Below are 18,779 nucleotides of genomic sequence, written 5' to 3'. Positions count from 1 at the left end.
TAATAATATACCTTATATCTCTCTATATATCTTTACTCTGCTTCCTTCTCTTCTAAGAATTACAGAATGTTCCATTATGTAATGTATAACTTATTTAACCAGTTCCCTGTTGATGGACACTTAAGTAGTGTCAAGTTTTCTATTACATGAAGTGCTCTAGTAAATTTCCTTGCACATGAATTTTTGGAGACTTTACCAAGTATGTCTGTAGGATTAAGTCTTAGCAGTATAATTATATTTGTGAGATATTTCCAAATTGCCTTCTGTAAAGCATATAAATCTCTTTGAATATGAATTTATATGCATTACATTCTATTTTTTAACATCTTTATTGGAGTATTTTTGCTTTACAATGTTGTGTTAGTTTCTGCTGTATAACAAAGTGAATCAGCTATATGTTTACATACATCCCCATATCCCCTCCCTCTTGTGTCTCCCTCCCACCCTCCCTATCGCACCCTTCTAGGTGGTCACAAAGCATCAAGCTGATCTTCCTGTGCTATGCAGCTGCTTCCCACTAGCTATCTATTTTACATTTGGTAGTGTATATATGTCAGTGCTACTCTCTCACTTTGTCCCAGCTTATCCTTCCTGTTCCCTGTGTCCTCAAGTCCATTCTCTGTCTGTGTCTTTATTCCTTTCCTGCCCCGAGGTTCATGAGAACGCTCTTTTTTTTTTTTAGCTTCCATACATATGTTTAGCATACGGTATTTGTTTTTCTCTTTCTGACTTACTTCACTCTGTATGACAGACACTAGGTCCATCCACTTCACTACAAATAACTCAATTTCATTTCTTTTTATGGCTGAGTAATATTGCATTGTATATATGTGCCACATCTTTTTTATCCATTCATCTGTCGATGGGCACTTAGGTTGCTTCCATGTCCTGGCCATTGTAAATAGTGCTGCAATGAACATTGTGGTACACGTATCTTTTTGAATTATGGTTTTCTCAGGGTATATGCCCAGTAGCGGGATTGCTGGATCATATGGTAGTTCTATTTTTAGTTTTTTAAGGAACCTCCATACTGTTCTCCATAGTGGCTGTATCAATTTACACTCCACCAACAGTACAAGAGGGTTCCCTTTTCTCCCATTTATTGTTTGTAGATATTTTGATGATAGCCATTCTGACTGGTGTGAGGTGAGACCTCATTGTGGTTTTGATTTGCATTTCTCTAATGATTAGTGGTGCTGAGCATCCTTTCATGTGTTTGTTGGCAATCTGTATATCTTCTTTGGAGAAATGTCTATTTAGGTCTTCTGCCTATTTTGGATTGGATGGTTTGTTTTTTTGATATGGAGCTGCATGAGCTCTTTGTATATTTTGGAGATTAATCCTTTGTCAGTTGCTTCATTTGCAAATATTTTCTCCTATTCTGAGGGTTGTCTTTTCATCTTGTTTATGGTTTTCTTTGCTGTGCAAAAGCTTTTAAGTTTCATTAGGTCCCATTTGTTTATTTTTGTTTTTATTTCCATTTGTCTAGGAGGTGGGTCAAAAAGGATCTTGCTGTGATTTATGTCGTAGAGTGTTCTGCCTATGTTTTCCTCTAAGAGTTTGATAGTGTCTGGCCTTACATTTAGGTCTTTAATCCATCTTGAGTTTATTTTTGTGTATGGTGTTAAGGAGTATTCTAATTTCATTCTTTTACATGTAGCTGTCCAGTTTTCCCAGCACCACTTATTGAAGAGGCTGTCTTTTCTCGACTGTATATTCTTGCCTCCTTTATAAAAAATAAGGTGACCATATGGGCGTGGGTTTATCTCTGGGCTTTCTATCCTGTTCCATTGATCTATATTTCTGTTTTTGTGCCAGTACCATACTGTCTTTATTATTGTAGCTTTGTAGTATAGTCTGAAGTGAGGTTGCTTGACTCCTCCAGCTTCGTTTTTTCTTTCTCAAGATGGCTTTGGCTTATTAGGGGTCTTTTGTGTTTCCATACATATTGTAAAATTTTTTGTTCTAGTTCTGTGAAAAATGCCATTGGTAGTTTGATAGGGATTGCCTGAATCTGTAGATTGCTTTGGGTTTCATATTCATTTTCACAATGTTGATTCTTCCAATCCAAGAACATGGTATATCTCTCCATCTGTTTGTATCGTCTTTAATTTCTTTCATCATCTGCATATGCATTCTTTTCTTCATGACAAACATTCAGTTTTAGGATCACTGTGGTATGTAAAAGATGATTTCAGATGGATTATACTGTAATGATTTATCACTAATCTGTACCTCAGATAATTATTCTGTAAATGGTCATTCTGTGTCTAATACTGTGAATCACACAATAGCTACTATTTTATGGCTGGCTGACTATAATGCAAGGAAAACAGTTGCTAAATTTAGAGGCAATGTGAAGACAGAAAATGATTCATCCTTTTGGAACAAGATAGTGAAATTAGCTCATCAAGAACTTCATCTCTTATGGGAAGAAGAACATTCTTGATCTGGAAGAGGACTCTGCCTTTCTGCAGGGAGGCAACCGTGGCAATATTGTCAAGTTTGAGCAGTCACTACTGACGTATTAGAAATAGCAGCAGCCCAGGGGAAGGAAATGGATCCCTCTGGAAAATCTGGGTTCCACAAGGAGTAAATGTATATTTTTAAATTTAGAATGTGGACATTTTTCATTATTTAGTGGAAGAAAGGGAGAACTGTTTGATCTTAAAAGAATGATTTTGTGGTACCAAAGAAGAAGGTAAGGTTTAAAGTTACCTGCTAGATCAAATAGTCCAATTTGATATTGCTCTAAAAATATAGCGAAATCACATTAAAAATGAAAAATACTACTAATTCATTTGTGGCCAAATACATCTGTAAAAAACTAAATGGGCTTCCAGAGGAATTGGTAACAAGAACAGTGGTCATGTATCCATGGGTAGGGCAGAGGGTGAAGCCAAGGGCACCTTAATATCTTCTGTTGGTAACTACAGCATTTCACGAAAAGTTGAGCAAATTTTTAAAATTATGTACTAAACATATATACTCTGCACACGTTTGAACAAGAAAATCCATTAATTATCTCATTGCACTCTGTTGAAAGCTATGACAGTCCATTCAGGAATTTGTGAAGTCTCCAGCAGAGCGATACACTCTAAATGTGGAGATTTCTGGGGTAAATTTTAAGCTTCTCTGCTAAATACTACCTTTTCCATGTATCTAGACTCAGGGGCTCCAAGAGATGACATGTAAGACCAGAAGAGCTATTATTCATTTTCTTAATATGCCTGAACGTGACTAAATTACTAATCACACCAGTGAAGAAAGAATGAGATATGCCAATGAGTTTTTCCCTTTCAAAAATTGTTTAATTTTTTTATTAGTGGGGTTTATCAATTTTAAGATCTAAAGGGATTCTCAAAGTTTCATGTGGCCTGACAATAGGTTTCACGAACTCTTAGAGGAAGAGAAAGGTTTGGCTGCATATTATATTTCCATAGTGGTTTGACCAAGTAAGTGTTTGTTTTTTTCCAGTGCAAGAAGTGTAGAGGTGGGCGGCCCAAAGTCTGCATTGCGGCAGCTTTACAGCATCATGGGCGTCCTACTTTCTATCTTTCTGCTCATGGTTTCCTCATGGTTACAACATGGCCACTCCTCCTTCAGGCTCACATCCACATTCCTAGCAGAAATCGGAAACAGAGTGACAAAGAAAACATGGCATCAGGGAAACAAAATTTTTCCAGAGGTCTGTAGCCAATTTCCACTTATATTTCTTTGGCTGGAATTGTGTCACATGGCCATGTTTAGCTACAAAGGAGACTGGGAAATAGAGTTTTGTTTGTTTGATTTTTTTTAATGCTAAACACATTGCTCCCTCCAACAAAACGAAGGTCTTTCTACTAGAAAGGAAGAAGGGAGAATGAATATTGTGTAGGCACCTCACATCATCTGCTGTGGTATCTTCTCTCTACCCTTCACCATTTTATATTGAGAAAACTAGATCAAGTGACTTACTCAATAGCACACAGCCAGCTCATGGCAAAGCTGGACTGAAATTCATGAGTGCAAGTATCACAGGGCAGACCTGCTGACTGTGGAACAACAGGTACCCCGTAGAAGCCTCCATCTGAGGTAGAGATACCACGCAGGGGAACAATTCAAATGCAAAGACAAGGCCAAGATTCTAAGCAATCTGAGCGGTCACCCCGTCTGGCTCCCACTTACATTATGCTTTTCTGTGTTCTGCATTATGTTTACTCTATTATAATAGGCTCGTATGTGGGATCTTGGGTATTCAGTAAGTGCAAACATTGAACATTTTAAAATATTATTATTCTCTATTGTCGGTCATTTGTTTCAGCACCTTTGAAGTCAGGTCAGAACATGCTTCTATATTAGTACAATAAATTTGTTCTAAACTGCACCGAAGAGGATAATTAGAACAAACAATATGGAGTTCAGTTCAGGATTAAGAAGAAACTTCTGATGATGAGCTAGATTATATTGCCTGAGGTCAAGTGCCTGCATTCTAGCAAGGCACTTTGCAGGTTCTAGGTATTAAATCAATACCTTTCCATTTGAAAGCTGTATCCAGAATTGCTCAGGACCACATCATGGATTATCATTCTTCCTCTGAGTAGGGGTTTGTAGCAGATAACCTTGGAGGTGCATCTCAAGAAAAAAATGTCATGATTTGATTATTAAAATATAGATTGTCCGCATAGTTCTTTTTAATAATTTTTTTTTTTTTTTTTGCCTAAGATGTCAGATAAACCCTTTTCCCACCTTGTGACCTTTGACATGCAACTCCTTCTTCTTGAAATTCTCATCCCCCCAATTTTTCACATCCTTCAGTTCAGATGTCATTCCTCAGAAAGGCTGCCTGTGGCTAACATATCTGAAATAGCCCACACCCACTCATCAGAGATTGAGTTTGGTTCCCTACAGGATAAGCCATCAGCACACCTAACAATACATCTTTCTAATTGATTGATACAGACAATGACATGTTCAGCTTCGAAGACACCTGCTGGGGCTTTGGCATCTGGGATCTAGACTCTTTCTAATGCCCTCCAGATGAGTATTAGGGCACAATCTCACACACACACACACACACACACACACACACACACACACACACACACACACCACAGAGAGCCCAATCACCTCTAGACAAACGTTTATCTAAATCCAGACTTTTAGAAATGTTTCAACATTATTTGCATTGTTAATAAATTGAACGCAACACCTCAGTCTGAAATACCTGAATTTAGGTGACTTTGCCGCATGCTCACAGTGTGCTTCATGTGGAATGTATTATTCTGGAACAAAACAAGGTCTTCAGTTTTTTCTTAATTATATGCCTGGGAAATCTCTCCATCTTCGTTCATTTAGATCTATCTTTATACATGTTCTTTATGCATTGCATGAGGGTTTTTCTGGAGTAGATTCTGAAAAGTCTAACTTTGGGGCTATGGAGTCTATGAATTTTTAATTTTACTATAAAATACCTTCCAAAGTAGCTGAACTAATTTGTACTCCTTATCAGCAGTATATAATGGTAATTATTTCTCCCCACCCTCCCTAACATTTGATATAAAACATTTTTTTTTCAATCTGATAGATACATAATGCCATTTTTCTGGCAAAAAAAGGTCTAGTCTCCACCAAAAACAAATGGATAGATAAATATCACACATACATTAACGTATATCATTCATAGATGTTTATTCAGACTAAATCTTCTCACATCATTATAAACTTTATTATTTTTAACTGCTTTATTGTAATGAACATTTTAATACGAATCACAATTCTAATTTTAATCAGTTTCCTAAACTTCAATTTCAGTCATGAATTAACAAATGAAAATATGTATACTAAGTCAAGATTTCAAAAATTCGCACACTATGTCCATTCCTTTTTTTCCTTAATATCCTGGACCTTTTGGTATGAGATCTAGGACTCTGAGTTGGTGGTTAGGATGTCTGAAACTCTGAGGGAAGGTGACCAGAAATTGCTCATTAGAGGCAGAGGTACAGAGCAAACAAGAGGTCAAAACAATTATTTCTCTCCATTACTGAGAATTTGTAATATAAAAATGGGGGGCTTCCCTGGTGGCGCAGTGGTTGAGAGTCCGCCTGACGATGCAGGGGACGCGGGTTCGTGCCCCGGTCCAGGAAGATCCCATGTGCCGCGGAGCGGCTGGGCCCGTGAGCCATGGCCGCTGAGCCTGCGCGTTCGGAGCCTGTTCTCCGCAATGGGAGAGGCCACAACAGTGAGAGACGCCCGCGTACCACAAAAAAAAAAAAAATGGGGACAACTAACTGTAACATTTTACACATTCAACAAATATTTATCATTATCTACTGTACACTAGGGACTGGGTGTATGTGGGAGCAAAATAATTATCTGTTCTCATGGAGTATTCCGTCTCGTGGAAAAGGCACAAATAACCAATGCAATTACCAAGTGGTGAAGAGTATGAAGGAAACAAATGGTGCCGACAGACAGTAACACATAACTGTGCTACCGTTTCAAGAGACCTAAAACACAAAAAGATGCTCTCCATGAAAAATTAGGAAGAAAGCATCCCACAGAGTGATTTTAGCATTTTTACCTGGCCTTGATTGGGGTAGACTGAGAGAACCCGGTGAAAAGAGTAGCAGTGGAGCCAGGTGAGGTGGGATAGAGGAACACAGGGCAGGTACAGATGCCAATAGCTTTGTAGGACAAGCTAAGAGAAAATGAGAGCGGGATGACCTGCTAGATCAGAGGAGAGATTTCAAAGCCAACGAACTGCCGCTCTCCAATGCATACGGCAGACCATGGAAGGCATGGCTTAGTACAGAACATGCCTCCCTAATGAATTTCATTGCAGTGAGCTGTTACCTACTTTTATAAATATGTGAAGGTGTTTTAGATAAAATATATGTATTTGATTCCATTTCTAGCCTATCATAGATCCTTAATAAATGTGTGTTGAAATGAAATTCATCTGTTAAATTAACATTCTCCCCAAATATTTCTTTTCTCACGTTGAGTCTTTTCCCCTTGATGTATTGTCCTCTATTATACTATGTTATATTTTTAATGATTCAACAACACACAGGTATATTTTTAAAGTAAAACTGGCATTTATTTCTTTAAAAATTGGCAGAGCAGTAACATGAGTATCAATGCCAAACTAAAGATTCACTTATCATTAGAATTTATTAATATGAATCCCCTAATGGAAGTAGCTATTAATAGCAAAAACAACTATTGATGAATAAATATCAAGAGAAGGGTAAACAAGAATTGCTCCCTTTTATCCAAAAGTTATTTGACACAGAAAGTCTTGTTTTGTAGATTTTATTACTACAGGTCAGGTTAATTACTATACAGCTAATTTTTATCATTTTAATGCAGGATTGTGGTTTGCTGATTCAACCAGAGGAAACCTGCGGGTTACAGCCTATTTCTTCTGACTACATTGAAGCCATATCACAGCCAGGACTAAAGACCTGTCCATCTGGGGACACAAAAGGTGACTATTACACTGGATATCATTTCTACTTAAAAAAAAAAAATCCTTTAATATAGATAAGTAGTAGATGTTTATTTATTAAACTATTCTTGTACAAAAAAAATCAAGGTAATATGATACTTTTTCATTAATATGAACTACAACACATTAAATTAATGTAAATGTATTGTTTTAATATGTGAAATATTTTGATTAATCAAATGCTTTTCTTTTCATCCTCTGCTCTTTGCTTAGCTAATGCATATTCGCCTTTAGATTTCAGCCAAAAAGTCACTTGTACCGTAATGCCTTTCTTGAGTCTCTGACTTGTTTTCCTTACTACCTATTTTCATAGCACCCAGCGTTTGCCTTCCATGGCAATTTCCTCAATTATTTAAATGATTAAATGTGTAATTGATCGTTTGATGTCCGTCTTCCTGGGCTGTCAGCTGCATGAGGGCAGGGCGTCTGAGTTGTTCACACTCTACCAATTCACTTAACACTATACTTTCCACAGAGTAGGTACAAAATCAGTTGATCTTGTGAACCCAAAGAACTGCAAAGGATACAAGTTCGGTTTTAAACCATTTCTTTTAGTTAAAAAAAAAAAAAAAAATCTTTGGGCATGGTCACTAACATCTCCCATATATTGAGCATGCATAGAGGCAGGAAAATCATGATGTCAAATTCAAATTACAGTGTTCAATCCTGCCTACGCCTAGGGCAGACCTGGAATGAGGCACGTTGGTGCCACTGCCTACTTCCCCTGTTTCTTTCCTTCCCCAGCACTATTCTTTCAGTGGAGGCTAGTGGGGTTAAGCCAAAGCTGGAACTAAAAATGCCTCCAAGGCAGTAAGAGGAGCAAAGAGCATCTTCTCTGCGATTCCGGGTTACTGCTCTGGCCTCCTGACCCCAAGTCGCCCTTCATCTAAAAAGTCTGAGAAAACACTCAGGAGCTTTTCTACCCTTGCCATGAACTTCACACCACAGCTTGAACAGGAAATGAGTTTCACAAATGGGTGGGACAAATTGCAATTTGGCATGCACAGTTAACGAATGTGGGCATTTCTCGAACATGTGTCCTAAATAATAAATTACAGTCAGTGCATAGGGAGGAATTTACCCATTACGGTGTGTCAGGTGGTATGATTTATGATTCTTGGCTAAATGAGATATATACTCTTCTATACAAAGGAGACACCAATGTGTCTAGGTATTTTTTATCAGATGACAATTTATGAGAATCATAAAACAACTTAATTCTGTTCCTCCTACTGAACTGAGTCAAAAGTTCTTCAACAAAATGTTGAAGATACATTACTGAGATTCCTCAAGAAGTGGCAGCTTCTTCTGGCCGTTAAACTTGCGGTAACTTATGCCAGGCCCTGTTCTGAAGCCATGCCTGGTCCTTACAGAAGAGGCTGCCATAAAACAGGAGCCTTGGGACTTCCCTGGTGGCACAGTGGTTAAGAATCTGCCTGCCAATGCAGGGGACACGGGTTCGATCCCTGGCCCAGGAAGATACCACATGCCGTGGAGCAACTAAGCCCGCAAACCACAACTACTGAGCCCACGTGCTGCAACTACTGAAGCCTGTGTGCCTAGAGCCCATGCTCTGCAACAAGAAAAGTCACCGCAATGAGAAGCCCGCACACTGCAACTAAGAGTAGCCCCCGCTCACCACAACTAGAAAGCCCGGGTGCAGCAATGAAGATCCAGTGCAGCCCCCAAATAAATAAAATTTAAAAAACAAACAAAAAACAAGCAAAAAAACCAAAGGGGCCTTCTGGTAACTTGAGTAGTTAGGCCTCTTTAAAAAAAAAAAAAAAACACAATATTGACACCCCAGTCAAGTCCATATTCCTTAACCTGACAATAATCTGACCTCTCTTCTCTCTCCCAACTCGTCCTAGCCTCTTTTTCTTCTTCTTTTTTTTTTTGCTCTGCATTGGGTCTTCGTTGCTACGCATGAGCTTTCTCTAGTTGCAACGATCAGGGGCTACTCTTTGTTGTGGAGCACACGTTCTAGGCGTGCAGGCTTCAGTACTTGCAGCACATGGGCTCAATAGTTGCAGCACGGGGGCCCTATAGTGCAGGCTCAGTAGTTGTGGTGCACAGGCTTAGTTGCTCCACGGCATGTGGGATCTTTCCCGATCAGAGATTGAACCCGTGTCCCCTGCATTGGCAGGTGGATTCTTAACCACTGTGCCACAAGGGAAGCCCCGTCCTAGCCTCTTGACCTCATTTCATGCTGATAATCAGCGGCAGGACTCCAGGCTACTCCCTAGGAAGTCCTTCTTTACTACCCCACCCCCAGAGTTGCTTCCATTCTATGCACCCAGAATATCTTGGACATATGTCTACAAATAGCACTCACCTCATTATATTGCAAGTATCTAATTTACATGTTTCTCTCTCTTCCTCTAATCAGTAGTCTTCAAAGTGGAATACCGCAGCCATGCAAGGGGAGTGAGTGGCACAGAACAATCCACAGGGAAGAAGCCAGTAAAGATGAAAATATATGTACATCTATTTTTATTTAATTATGCTTATTTTTATGTTTTATGATGGATATGTATATATGTAATATATACATATAGGAGTATGTGTACGTGTAGTACAGGGTAGGTGTATTAATATGTCAAAGGTGCATCAGCAATAAGTTTGTACTGATGGCTGCACGTAGATTACAAGTGTGTCCAGAGCAAAGATTGTACCTTATTCATCTTTCAGTGCCTGAGATATGATTTTAAAATAGTTGCTGAACTAAAACCACGATCCAAGCCCTCCTCTCTTTCACAGAAGGCTATTATGAGCAGCAGGGCACAATCAACTAGAGATAACAGCTCCATCCTTGAGGTCCTAGAGACCTAAAGATTCAAGGTAAATGAGTGAGATCAGAGACAGCAGTTTGCAAGAATGCACTTTTTTTTTTTTTTTTGCTATCAGAGATGATTTCCTTCCTTGATGGTAGGACTCCCTTCTATAGAAAGAAGTTGTCACATTAGATGACATTGGAAGGACGTTTATTTTAGGACTCTGGCTTTAGCTTATAAGGCCATAGAATAGCTCCAAAATCTTATTTGCACAGCACATTACAGTTATTTGGCAGAACTGAATCCATTTTTTCTCCTTGAAAAGTGTTTTTCAATAACACTAGTTAATATAATTTTGAGTGACTTCTTTTTACTAAGTTGAATTCTAGCCTTTTGAAAATAATTTAACTATAAGACACAACCTAAGAATAAAATCTTTTGCTCAGTAAAGAAAAAAATAATTCTTCTAATTTGCAGAAAGAAGAAATATATATGATCATTGAATGAGAATTACATTTAAAGAAAATAATTTAGATTGCATTTTATAATATGTAAATGAAAGCTTTTATCGTATCTTTGTTTGGAAGGAAATATAACAACTTACACTTTAATATTTCTAATATTGAAAATATAGATGTATTTTTTCTTCGTAAGTAAAAACTGCCTTATTTTATAGCATTATAGAGTCAGGAATTAGTGCTGTCATTTATATGATTTTACATCTCACCATGGCCCTAAATCACAAAGTCGAACTTCTTTTCTCCATTATATCACCCAATCCAATTCACTTAAATGGCTGAAATCTAACTTGCATTAAATATAAGGCTATAATGATAAATTAAATAACTTCTCCCAAAAGGCAATTTCATTCCTCAGAATGTTATTCCCTAAGACATATGTCATACTTTATTTCAGAAATCACAGCTTTGATTCATTCATTGTTTAAATATATAACACAGAATTTATGTCCTTCTTCTTGACAATTTTTGTTAAGCTGGAATCACTTAAAATGTCAAGAAAGCCCAGTCCTGCAGATGTTATACAGATGTCTATTTCAAGTAGTATTACTAACTCACAATAAAAAAGGCATTATTAAGCGATACAAAAATGCAAAGAGTTATGACTATAAATATAGTAGTAGTATGAACCATTGCAGCTAAGTTTCAGAGACCCAATCAGGCATCTTTTTTGATGTGCATGTGATTTTATGCCCACAAACAAATACATATTTCGATCTTTGTGCCTGCAACTGGTCACTTGTTTCTTCAGCCTTAGCAGCAAATGGCCAAAGATCTTGGTTTGTGCAAAACTAGCTGTCAACGAGTTTGGGAGTGGGGTGGGGAGACAGTATTTGGGGAGGGGATACACATGCTGTTAGAAACTCAAGCATCTGAGGAAAACTGAGCCCTTCAAAGGATTATTAAATAATATCTCATGTGCAGAAACACATTTATGTCCCCAGCATACCGCCGTCTTATGAAAAAGAAAATTAAGAATCTTTTTAAAAGCATAGTCTCTGAGTGCATGAACCCACTGCATAAATCCAGCTTTTAAAATTAAAATACATTAATTGTGACAACCTGTTCGTGGTTTTCTTCTATAAGTGCTACCAGAGAGACTGCTGAGCCATATTGCATTTTCAACTGATGATTATGTGCTGACCTAACCCAACGTGATAAAAGGATCAGCACTCTGGAGATTCTGAGACCTTGATTTTGGTCCAGCCCTCTTGTTGGCATGATCTCACTCCTGTCATTTAACATCTTGGGCTTCAGTTATCCTCACCATAAAAGAAGAGGATGGAAATGAGGAGATCCCAGGCCCCTTCCAACTGTATCCACAACCCACAAAATCTCTATGAAAAAAAAAAAGACTCTTTCAGAAGGAGGTTTTCTTGAGGAATTCATCGACGAAGGATAAACTTAAAGGCCCTGTCTAAATCAAATAGTATTCGGAGCCAAACAAAGATGTGAAAGATGTGGATTATTGATTACAAACCCTCTATTCCAGGGCAAAATTAGAATTAGAAAGCAAGATATAGTCTGAATGAAAACCGCAGAAGAATTATCAAAGAGAATTGGATGGAGAAACAAACACTTGAGAACAGTCTTCATTTTGCCATTCAAACCTCAGCACCGCTCTCATATGTTCAGTGTTGTATCTTTAAGTATTACTGCTATTCTCTCCATCTACAAACTTGGAAACACCTTTCACCGAGCAGACCTTCTTTTTCTCTCCAATATATACGGTCTGTCGTGGAGAGCAGTCACTTCTTCAGTCTCACTCCTGTCATGTCTGTCTCCACTTAAAATCATCCATTCCACCTCTCTGAATCTTATCTATTCACACATCCCTCTTCACATCTTATCTGTTCCGTGGAACCTGCCAGACAACTTTGACCCCCCCATGGTGCTGTCTTTATTCTGAACTGCCATGGCTTGCTTAGGGTGAAGTTGGGTGGGGACAGTAAAATATTTTCATCAATTTCTAGTATAAAGGCACTGTGGCTGATGCTCTACATATTTTTCTTAAAGAGAAGTAAATGCAATCATGAAAAGATTAATTTGTCCAAGGTAAACAGTGGTTCTCAACCTTGACTGCATATTGGAATCACTTGAAAAGCATTACAAAAAATACTGATACCTGAGTTCCATATCAGGTGGTTCTGAGGTAATCAGTCTAGGGTACGACCTGGGCGTGAGCATTTTAAAAACCTTTCCAGGTGACTTTAATGTACTGAGTTGAGGTCCACAGAGGTACCTGGAAGGAGAGCCCAGGTGTATGTGTCTCCAAAGCCCAGGCTCTTTGAGTACCACACTGATATTTTTCCTTAATTATGAATTACCTATTATTAAGCTTTTTATATGTAAAAATTGTACCCTTCTCACCTGATTATAATTTTTGAGGTTTCACATTATAATCAACAGCATGGACTCTGGAGCTGACTCTTCAGCTCCAGTCCTGGGTCTACCACCTCCTAGCTGGAATATATTGGACAAGTAACTTAACCTTACTGAGTCCCAGTTAAGTCATTAGCACAATGGGGGTGATAATAGGGTGGCTCTGAGTTTAAATAAGTTAATATATTAAAGTGCTCAGAACATCCCTGACATCTGAGAGGTGCTATAACACTGTTAACTATTTCTTTCTTAGTTATTACCTTATTTTAACAACAAGAGTGCCTAATACCTAGCAGGGTACATACTTCAACACTGTATTGAATGAAAATCCTCTTAGATGGAGAGTGATTTATGTATGTAGAGAAATGGAAGGTCATTCACCAGACCTGAAATTGTGGAGATAGTATATTTAATGGGTAGATATTGAATAAGGCAGTTTTCTGGAATTCACACTAAGTTTAAAAATCAAAGCAAAGAAAAAATTGTATGGTAAGAGGAATAAACAAGTCCACATCACTTTTGGACTGTCCAGTAGCTCAGCTCTCTGGTCCTGTTGGCATAGTTCTCCACTAAAGCAATTATGCTGTGTGTATTCTTCTCTTCCTTGGAAGTCATACTCTTCTCGTCTCCTTTCCTTTCTATTTCCTTCTCTTTCTCCCAGTTTCTCTCTCTTAATATACCCATGCTTTTTTTTTTTTAATTGGGGTATAGTTGCTTTACAATGGTGTGTTAGTTTCTGCTGTACAACGAAGTGAATCAGCTATATGTATACATATATCACCTCCCTCTTGGACCTCCCACCCCGCCCCATCCCAACCCTCTAGGTCACCACAGAGCACCGAGCTGATCTCCCTGTGCTATACAGCAGGTTCCCACTAGCTATCTATTTTGCACATGGTGGTGTATTTATGTCCATTCCAATGTCCCAGTTCACCCCACCCCCCCTTCCCCCCACCATGTCCACAGGTCCGTTCTCTAAGAAGTTTGCATCTCTACTCCTGCCCTGCAAATAGGTTCATCTGTACCATTTTTCTAGATTCCACATATATGTGTTAATATATGATATTTGTTTTTCTCTTTCTGACTTACTTCACTAGGTATGACGGCCTCTAGGTCCATCCATGTCTCTATGAATGACTCAATTTCATTCCTTTTTATGGCTGTTCTGTGATCAACCAGTAAGAGCTATAAACTAGATCTCTCTCCGTATTTTATTATTTGTAACTATTTCCACACACACAAACCCTCACATACACAATTCTGACATCCCCGAGTCATGAAATGTAAAATGAAACCTATTCATCCCCTGAAAGTAGAAATTCTTCCTGCTAAAATTAGTGTCACGCCAGATACTTTTGTTAGCAGAACCATAAATCAAAGCCAGAGTGGATAAACTTGTTAAAAACATTCCTTTCTAACTCAAAAACTATCTGGGAATATTTAGCTCCTCAATACATTTTTTTAAACAAAGATTTTTCTTTTCTTCCTTTATTTATTTGGCTGCGTTCGGTCTTCATTGCTGTGTGTGGCGAGCGGGGGCTACTCTTCGTTGCGGTGGCTGGGCTTCTCATTGTGGTGGCTTCTCTTGTTGCGGAGCACGGGTTCTAGGCGCACAGGCTTCAGTAGTCGTGGCACGTGGGCTCAGTAGTTGTGGCTTGTGAGCTCCAGAGCGCAGGCTAAGTAGCTGTGGCGCACAGGCTTAGTTGCTCCGCGGCACGTGGGATCTTCCCGGACCAGGGCTCGAACCCGTGTCCCCTGTGTTGGCAGGCAGATTCTTAACCACTGTGCCACCAGGGAAGTCCCATAGCTCCTCAATATTTTGAAGAGAAACATGAAGCAGTAACATAAGCAAGACCTTTTGGGTAGAGCAGATGATTGTTGAAGACATCAAGGTATTCTCCACAAAGGGCACAAATAACTGCTCCATGTTTAACATGCTGGTTCACACTCCGTCCCTGAAAAGATGAACAAGGAAAAAACAAAAATCAAAAGTCATTTCATGATATTTTTCTAATAGATTATTAACATGTCCACTCACACTAAAAGCTGCAGTGTTTTGAATGCATGTTACTTTATCAATAAAATAAGAAAGATCTTAAATGCAGCTTTTTGAGAATATTCATTTATCTTAGAAACATTTACTAAAGCTTGTGCCTGAAATCAGCTGCTAGCAAAGGTGAATATGATGTGGTAACTGTGCTGGGTCCTTTAGCTACATTATCCCATTAAATCCTCATACCAATCATGTGAGGAGAGCAGTACACACCCCATCTAACAGATGAAAAAATTAAGGTGACAGAGCTAGAAGGAGGTGAAGAGATTCGCAGCAAAAAGGTCACCAATCAAATTATGGAGCAATCGCTATTCTTCAAAACAATAAATTATCAGAATATTAAAGTAATTGTCTTATCGTAGCTTGAATCTCTGGAGAGCAGAGAATGTAACTATTATTGGATTGGTAACCTAAGCTTGTGTTAGGCTAGGAAATGTGTGTGGTCAGCTACCTCAGTATCAGTGGCTCCCTATATACTTCGGTCCTATTAGGTGCCTCGTGTACTGTTTGAAAATAAATAATAATTGAGTGGTACTCAATCCCTTAAATTTTTTTTTAAGTATGTGTTTTTACAGAACAAAATTCATACTTGACTTCAGCATGAACTGTGTTATTTCAAAACATTACTACTTGAGATTCTGTTTGGTCGGCAGGAGGCCATGCACTGCTCCACTGGGTTTATTATGTAAGAGTGGTCTCCTCACTGTGATTTCTGCAATGGTGTGCCATCGCTGAATTCGAGACTTACTTGCAAACTATAATTTCACCCATAGAAACTGAACCAAAGAAGTTTTGCTGTGTCTTCCAGGCCAGTGGATCGTGCCTTGCCTTAGCTGTTCAGACAACAGGACCTGTGACTGGAGAGAAATCACTTGGCAGCCTCACAACTGTCACTATGGTGTCCTAGCTAAGCCTCAACTCCAGCAGTGCCTGGGAGGAAGGAAGGTAGGCTCTGGATCAGTGGGGGAGACCTTTCATTTACACTACCCACAGCACCAAAACTGTACCTACTAGACCAATTCCTGCTCCCTCACTCTGCAGAGGACAGCTAACTGAATGCAGTTTGGCTTTTTGAATGAATGCCTTATCATAGAAGAGCCTTAACAAGTTTTGCTCACAATGCTCAGTTATTTCCAAATAAGTCTACTTGACAGATTGAGGCTCTTAAAATCATGTCCTGTGCTGACCCAGTTCCATGCTGGTTTTCTCAGCCCACATGGGTAAGAGCTGGCCATGTCAACTGACAGTTGGCGATTCAGAGCATCTGGCCTTGTCAACGGCAGCTCTTGCAAGGCACTGCAGTTAAAACAGCTATCTGCGGCTTGCACGGGAGGTGGAATGTTCCTGCATGTAAGACTTCTGCTCCAGCTTACCCCGTGCATAGCATGGTTTTTACACACTAACCTTCCTGATCTTCTCTCACGTTCCCGGGCAGGTCTCGCATGGACCTCGCTAGGCTGCTTTTCCTTTAGTGCGGCTTCTAAGCTGATCTCTTGGACATGCAGTGTCTCCTTGCTAGGCGTGCTCTGACTAGGTAGATTCTGGCAGAGCTCTCGGACGTGCGAACCGGGCACATAGACTGAGATGCTTGGTTAACATGAAGTAAGTAATCCTTCTGCAGACTTTCAAAGTACATTTTATTAGATGGACATTTCCTTACAAACTGCAAGCTCTCAAGCACGGGCAAGACTGATTTCAAAAACTGATTTTTTTAAGAAGCTCTATGATTCATAAAGTACAGTGGAGTAAATATATGTCAATTTTTCAGATTAAGCCTATGTTCAGATTTTCTACCAGCAAATGGTTTAAAGAAGAATGACATATGGGAGAAGCAAGGCAGGGGAATGGACCTCTTCTTCATGGAGATTCTAATTTAAATGCCCCAAAGTTCGTGTCTGAGAGGATGTCTAAAGATAAAGCAGCAGTATTAGTTAGTTTCAAAAAAGGAAAGGGAAGAAAAGAAATGTCAGAAACTTCTGTTGCTGTATTATTAAGTGAGCATTGATTCTGTGCAAAGAACCGTGCTACTGACATTTTCACACCTTAAATCCTATCAGACTGTGAGCTTTAGGAGGGCAGCCAATGTGTTTGATTCACTACCATAATCTCCTTGCTTGGCACAGCGTTTGTAACATAATAGTCACTTAATAAATATTTGGTGAGTAAATGAATAAGTTAAAATTTTATCTATTCCTAGTCACAAGTCTGTAAGGTAGATATTTTTAGATCTATTTTCTACTTAAGTATATTAAAGTTCAGAGAGATTGAGTAATTCACCTGTGATCACCCATGTATGTAAGTGGCCACTACTCAGGCAGTTTGAACCACCAATTTGGACAACCCAACCTCCATACCCTAGAAATGTAGGACTGGAAACAATGAAAATAGTCATTGTCATAAGTCAGACTTCTCCAAACTCTTTCAGAATCTCGTTCTGACCTCAGGAAGATTCCGAGATGTCACCGTCTATTAAGCTGAAAGTCAGTAGATGTTAAAGTTCATCACTAAAGTCCATGGCTTTGGACAGGACACATTGTTTCTCAGGCTCATTTTCTTCATCTGTAAAATAAGAATAAGTCTATATGATCTAATCCCATGCTGTAGATTAATCAACTGTGTAGAAAGCTAAATGTCTTCTCTGTCACTCTTAAAATACCTTCCCAGTCACTCTTAAAATACCATAGCCTTAGTGACTTGAACAGATATTTATTTCTCAACAGAGAAATAAAGGCTGAGAAGTCCAAGATCAGGGTGCCAGCACAGTTGGGTTCTGGTGAGAGGCCGCTTCCTGGCTTCTGTTGGCTGCCTTTTTTGCTGTGTCCTCATAAGGTAGAGAGACAGAGACAGAGAGACCTCCAATGTCTTCCTCTTCTTATAAAGACCCTAATCCCATTCTGGGCCAACACCCTCATGGCCTCATCTAGACCTGATTACCTTCTAAGGCTCCACCTCCTAATACCATCACATGCTGAGTGGGTGTGGAGGGGGAAAATTAGAGTTTCAACATGTGAATTTCGGGAGGACACAAACATGAAGTCCACAATACTGTCTTTGTTCATTTCAATTATTAGCAACTCTACAAAGTAATGATAAGAAAAAGGGAAGATCTCTTCTTCCTACTCGTTAGAGAGAGATGGTGTTATAAAATCTGAAAAAAAGGCCTGTGGATCAGGCAATCCCCGCAGAGACCAGCGAGGTGGCTGCTAGGCAGTGAGGGCTTGTCTTAGTGATTCTTTGGGTCCAGAAGCATCCTTCAGACTTGCAAGCTCAGAAACTCAAATTTGCCAACATACTGGCAGTGGTCCTACAGAGTCTGCTGTGTTTACCAGGATGCCAATTTACTTTATACCCAGCAGGGAAGCATTGTACATTTTTAGCAGGGCAGTGGCACAACCAGAATTAGAAAAACCGTCCTGCAATAGTACGGAGACTGCCTACGGCAGGAAGAAATGGACATGGTGCTGGGGGGTGCAGAGACTGTTTAATGGGAAAATGCTATCACGCCACACTGAGGAAGCCACGAAAGTCAAGAATACGTATAGAATAATCTCATCAGTGCA

General features: G+C 39.2%; 1 protein-coding gene across 11 annotated transcripts in view; it reads left to right on the top strand.

Moving 5' to 3' along the window:
• Positions 1–18,779, top strand: part of CPED1 (cadherin like and PC-esterase domain containing 1) — a 306,695-nt gene that overhangs the window by 253,553 nt on the left and 34,363 nt on the right. For all 11 annotated transcript variants that reach the window (XM_067042285.1, XM_067042284.1, XM_067042281.1 and 8 more), the window contains 2 exons: positions 7,354–7,471; positions 16,028–16,164. In XM_067042285.1, coding sequence (XP_066898386.1) covers positions 7,354–7,471; positions 16,028–16,164 — 255 coding nt within the window. The remainder of the gene's footprint in view (positions 1–7,353; positions 7,472–16,027; positions 16,165–18,779) is intronic.

Source organism: Kogia breviceps, chromosome 9 (genome assembly GCF_026419965.1).
Source record: "Kogia breviceps isolate mKogBre1 chromosome 9, mKogBre1 haplotype 1, whole genome shotgun sequence".
Taxonomy (NCBI): domain Eukaryota; kingdom Metazoa; phylum Chordata; class Mammalia; order Artiodactyla; family Physeteridae; genus Kogia; species Kogia breviceps.
Note: the sequence above shows the minus strand (reverse complement) of the source record. Positions and strands in the feature narration are given on the sequence as shown.